Raw genomic sequence first — 6,000 nt, 5'->3', positions numbered from 1 at the left:
TTCACATGAGACACCATGGCTGCTGCTTGAATGGTCAGGACAGATTCCCAAGAGGTTCTGGCCTCATTCCAGTGCAGCTTTATTGTACATTCCCACATGGGGACGAGCAGCCCCCAACACCAAACGGTTCATTTGTCCCATGACCCAAGAATTCCTCTTTTGCCAGGTTTCCGTATTGTTTTCCAAACGGTGAGCAGATCAAGCTTTTCCGATGGATCAGGGGAAGCCCTTCTTTCAATCTATCCAGCACGCAAGCAAAGCCAGGATGCTGGAACTGCATGTCCCACAACGATGCGCTGGCCCTAACTGTGCTGCCGGAGAAGAAAGTGCTTCAAATTTCATGTACCACCTCAGCCAAGTCCAGAAGTGCTTATAAAAAACAGTGTTAGTGTATCATTCAGAACAATCAAATACTACGTGCACGAAAAAGTAGTTTAGAGCAACATAAATTTTAAAAAAGTGACAATTTCATCACACAATTACTGTACACTGCTGTTCTTAGGGTTGAATACTTTCCTCTCTCACGCTCTCTCTTTCTCTCTGTTTTAATCTTTCTCTTTTTTATTATCTTTTTTTGATTTTTTCTTTTTTTTTTTCTTTTTCCCCCTTTTTTGGGATTTGGTCCACTGGAGATAAATCGCCCTCAATGATATATATATTTAAAAAAAATATCAGCAGCAAGACTCTCTTGAAATAGATTCTGTTTGATGTAGCTAGTCTGTCTTTTCTGTTTTGCCCTCTTTCACAGCAGCCTCTGAAGTTTTCCGCAGGGGGGCTTTCTCCGAGTTGGCGTGTCCTTGGCCGGGTTCCGCCGCTCCTCCGTTTTTGTGCGATGTGTGCTTTTCCAAGTAGTTCAGCATTTCACTGAGAACAGTTTGGAAAGTGCTTAGGGCAGCACATATTGCAGGAGTTCCAAAACCATGAGTGATCAAACTACAAATGGGAAGGAGACAGAAAAAGAAAAAGAAATACACACACACATAAATATAAATGCACTCACATACATCGAAGAGTCTACAGTACACTCATTTTGCTATAGTGAAATTCAAGATTTGCTCCCTAAACTATTTATTACCTATGGGAGGAACAGAAAAGAAAAGAGAAGAGCCGAAGAGCAGACTACATACAGCTTCAAAGGTTGTTTTTGGTAGGAGTCTCGGTTCTGAAACACCGTGGGACAGATCCTCGGCTGATGCAGATTGACACAGAGTTGTTGACTTCAGAGAGGCCAAGAGAGGATCTGTGCCCTAGGCTCTCCAGCATTGCTACTTTCCCAGTCCCAGAAGGTTTAGTTTCCCCCTTCTCAGGTAAATGAAACCAGTTCTGTGTGGTTTATTCCTTCTCCTAGATCAGAGTCTTGAACAACAAGATCTGGTTATTCTATGTGGATGTAGATCTGTAGTAGGAAATTAAGCAATGCTGAGGTGCAACCTCTGACCCTCAGCACAATTGGCATGGTTTGGACATATCCATGCTGCTAAGCTCTCTGAGCATCCAACAGGGTGGAATCCAAACTGCCTATTGGGAACAGCCCCTGGTCAATGCTAATGCCCAAACAACGCCCAGGAAGCGTTTCACATAGGGCTAGTTCAGCCAAGCTAAATTCACGGATCATCCTAACCAATTAATAGTAAAAATAACCAAGTTCCAACCATGTTGCCCTGGAGGTGTTGAATTTAGTTGTGTAGATTTACCTTGTTGCAACTTTCATCCAAATAAGTTTTTTTTTTTTCAAGATAAAGCTGAATTTTTCTTGTTTTTCTGCACTGTAGAGGAATTCCAGTGGTGGTCCTCACTTAACAGCTACTGAAATGATGTATTAACGCAGTTGCAAGGCAGAGCTATAGTGGGTTAATCTCATCTAAGTTTAGAGGAACATTTCAGTGCACACATATGTATCTGCAGTCACTTGAGATGTTTTGGGCATCCATACTGGCTTCGACCTGCAGATCCAGAAGTATGCAGGTTTCCCACAGGTCCTGGCTCTTAGATACCATCTCTGTGAGGATGTCTCAGCTACCTTAGGATATCAGAAATGGCATTAAAGACCAGTTTCTAGGCAATCAACTCCAGCCCTATCTGTCTAAATATTTTGTGTAGAGTATAAGATGTTCACAAAAGGGCCAGGGAAACTCAAGTTGTACTAGACACCTTAGTATGGGCAAAAAATTATTCTTGTTGTTATAATGACTCATTTTGATAAGTGGTAAGTGAAAAAATCCCCACCCAAACACTCCAGATTTTGAATATTCATTTAGAAACATAAATGAAAAAATATTGTGGTTTTTAAAAGAGTGATTTCAGTTATCCCAGTTCTGCTCAGGGCAGAAAGAAAACAAGGAGAGAAACAGAAGCTGATTTTTGAGTTTGAGGACATTTTTTGATAAATTAACACTTTATATTGGTTTAGGTGAGAAAAAAAAAAACAAAACAAGAAAACATTACAGTGATTCTGATAAAACAGCAATTATTTCCCATCCCATGCTAGTTAAGATCTTGTCCCTGCGGAAACTCCCTGGGTGTCTTAGACACCACATCAGTAAACCCTGATCTAATGCAGAGAACCACGTGTAGGTCAGAAATGGGAGCGTCACTTCAGGGGGAACCCGTCTCCTCTTCCTTTTGGCTTCTCAGTCTTTCCAGCTGGTTTAGGAAGAAAATTGAAAAAGTAAAGGCCAAGGGAAAAAAGGTTATATAGGACATGGACAATTGCCAGGATGCTGGAATTATAAAAACAAAACAAAACAAAAAAAACATGGGAAAGGCTCTGAGATATCTTTTAGGGTGATCTTTCTGTCTGCTGAACATAGGAACCCTGTTTTCTAGGAAAGCCTAGGGAAGACACCAAACTTGTGGGAATCCTAATCAAAATGAGAACTCAGTTTGGAAATATCTCTCAGTTTGAGACTGGGAGTGGCCCAGTCTTTTTTAAAAGTCTCTCAAAGACTATTAACAAATAACTCGCTTTTAGAATGTTTATCCACCAGTCTCCAGGCACTTTTCAAAGCAGGAACTGATGTTTATCCCCAGTTAGTAATGAGAGGAAAATGATAATTAAATATTTACAAAGAATATTTTGCAGACATCAATTAATAATACTACATGACTCTTGAAGTTTGGACTTGTAGTAATACCAGGATCGTTCTAATTTAGAATTAAGAGAAAGTAAAGATTTTTTTTTTTTCTTTTTCTTCAAGAAATGCTTGGCATACCAGAGAAATAAAAATCATCATCATCATCATCATTGTAAGCCATATTCTTAATAGTAGTATAAACAAGATCAGCTGTAGCATCTAGGTAAAACCAAGTTCTTTTAGGAATGAGGTAATTTCAAGATTTTGTGTTGCATTTTATCGAATTTCTAGCCTTCATAAGTCCAGAGAAACGAAAATGTGATGGAGCTTACAATACCAGAAAGCAAGAAAAAGGAAACTCAAGTGTGTCATTACTGGTTATAATATCTCATGGTTTTTACACTGCTTGTGTGATTTGGGTCCTGATCTGGGGAACTGACTATACTGAGACATATATAACAATATCTATGATCTTATATGTAAAGGAAACCAGTTTATTTTAAATGTTGGCAATATCTGCAGTTATTCGTTTGGAGTCGAATAGTAAGTGTAACAAAGGATTGCATAGAAAAGAAATTTTCCAGCTTGCTCTCTTTGAACCTTTTGACTCCTGAGCAAAAGGAACGATACTGTGTTCATACAATAGCTCAGTACATCCTGAAGACTAAAGTGGGAATACTACAGTAAAAACTTACAGAAATTGTCTCAGAAATGATCTGTAGGGCTAAGAACAAGGATAGAAAGCTTTCACGTTCTCAAATGCTGAAGATTGTAGAAAATAACAAAATGGGACAAAATCTGACATTAAGGTCTATAAGCGTATGTGCCAACTTGTAGGTATGTATACCAACGGTGCTCCCATTGCAATAAGAGGGAACTTAATGTAGTTTCCTACATATAGGAGCCTACAGTGATTTGAGAAGCCCTATTGCATCTGAGACATCTGCACAGAATTGCTAAATATTATACAGGACTTAAGTCCACCTTGCTTCTAGGTGTTTTGACACCAGGAAGGCTACCCTTGTGTACGTCACACGGCATTAGATGCCGATGTTTAGGTGACTGAATTGAGCCCTGGGGCTTTATTCAATACAGTCAGAGAAGTCTGGAGAATGTTTTAGCACATGAAATGGATGTGTCTCCTCTATGGTGAGCTGCACCACTCTTCTGGCTACACCGAAGGCTCCATCAAGTTGAATGAGTGTTTGATGCTATTTGAGATGCCCTATGGTAACAAGACCTCTGTGTCAGGTGAACAGGTAATGCAGAGGACTTACAGGAGAACAACACCCTTTCAGAGCAGCAATGGACTCATGTCATACCTCATAGCGTCTAAAAAGACACCGCGTATTAATGTTTACTCAGCTATATCTCGTCTTAGGTCTTTCTTGACTACACGGGAAGCTTAGACACCCAGCTTACATGGAGACGCCTAGATATCGGTATTTCATCACGAGCAGAATCTTAATCTTGTTGTCTAACTAGTGCTCATAGGAAAATGGTTTTGTGGGGTGAGTTAGGGGTCTGCCTCCTCTACAGCTTAGCCTCTTATGTACCACTAATCATCAACTATGGCACTTATTTTTCAAGATGGCATAGTATTTCTTATAAAAAAGTCAACCCTTTTTCGGTAAATGGTGCTGAGGAGTCTCATGGCAACTCTACTTTCAGTCCTGATGAATATATTCTTCTCGACAGATGGGGATACGCAGAGCTTATTAATGTTCCCATGAAGCTTATTGAGAGAAACCGTTTTACGGAAAATTTCTGACCAGCCCTCCTCACTATGCTTCTGTGAGGGTGTATTTTTTTAGCCTCACTTTATGTAATGAGCATAAAAAGGCTGAGAGATATTATCTTCTTCTTTATCTACATTTTTATCAGTAATTCCCCTTGCTCTAATTTTAGTGAACTTTATTTCTCTGCAAGTCTTTGAAAAATCTAAGAAAGTTGGATAATTTCCCTTTGTTGCTGAAACTTTCAAGAGAAAAAATTGGATTTTACATTTAAATCAGACATGACAGACAAGATTAATGGCAAAACATTCAAATGTGTTTCCTGAAAGTCATATTTAGTCGCCTGATTTTTCAGACTAACTGAGCTCCCACTGAAGTTGGTTCATTTTTGGTATGCTCCACACCTATGAAACGAGTTGCTTTCATTGTAAGACTTTCATTTGGGTTTAGAAGCCTAAAATTAAACGTGGTGGTTTCATAATGGAGTCTTCTGGGTATTCTCTGCTTTGTAGTGCATCTCATGGCAACTCCTATAAACGAGTAACTTTATTGTTCCAAATGGCATGGCTAAATTCTCAGGTTTTGGTACTATTCATGGAGAGCTGCAGAAAGAAGGCAATGAATCTCAGGCCAACATATTAGAAATCCTTATGCTTAAGGACATCCAGACCTGCCTGCAATTCTGCCCAGCACTATGATGCAATTATGTCTGCTCATGTTTTAATGATGGCCTTACTTAAAAGTGAAAAGATCCAAGTGTGCCTGAAGGCTTGGACTCCTGTTTGGCAACTACCTCAAGGACTCCTCCATACCCCAGGCTGGTGAAACTCCGACACGAGGCAAAAGAAACAGATTCCCTCTCAGTGGGGGGGAAGAGGCCATCTGCACTGAATGTTTACACCCTCATTTAAAATAAATAAATACTTTAAAACAATAATAGTGAAGAAAAAGCAAGCTTGAACTTTTTGGTCAGACTTTCTCAGGACTTTGAATGTGAAAATCACTTCATGATTATCCAAATGTAACAACACATGGCAGATGACAAATAATAATACCTGATAAAACTTTTGCTGGCTGTAAAGGGAATGGAAAAAGATTTTAATCTCTTCACTGATACAAGTAACGTCCTAAATTAAAGCTGCCTATGTAGACTTTGGGGTGCTTCTGTTGATTTCAAGGTCTGTCCTGTG

General features: G+C 39.5%; 1 protein-coding gene across 1 annotated transcript in view; it reads right to left on the bottom strand.

Moving 5' to 3' along the window:
* Positions 1-646: 646 nt before the first annotated feature.
* Positions 647-6,000, bottom strand: part of TFAP2D (transcription factor AP-2 delta (activating enhancer binding protein 2 delta)) — a 48,877-nt gene continuing 43,523 nt past the window's right edge. Inside the window, exon 8 of the mRNA XM_009895911.1 lies at positions 647-933. Within this exon, the coding sequence (XP_009894213.1) occupies positions 714-933 (220 nt within the window). The 3' untranslated portion in view covers positions 647-713. The remainder of the gene's footprint in view (positions 934-6,000) is intronic.

The sequence above is a fragment of the Charadrius vociferus genome, unplaced genomic scaffold, assembly GCF_000708025.1.
Source record: "Charadrius vociferus isolate BGI_N301 unplaced genomic scaffold, ASM70802v2 scaffold312, whole genome shotgun sequence".
In the NCBI taxonomy this organism is placed as follows: domain Eukaryota; kingdom Metazoa; phylum Chordata; class Aves; order Charadriiformes; family Charadriidae; genus Charadrius; species Charadrius vociferus.
Note: the sequence above shows the minus strand (reverse complement) of the source record. Positions and strands in the feature narration are given on the sequence as shown.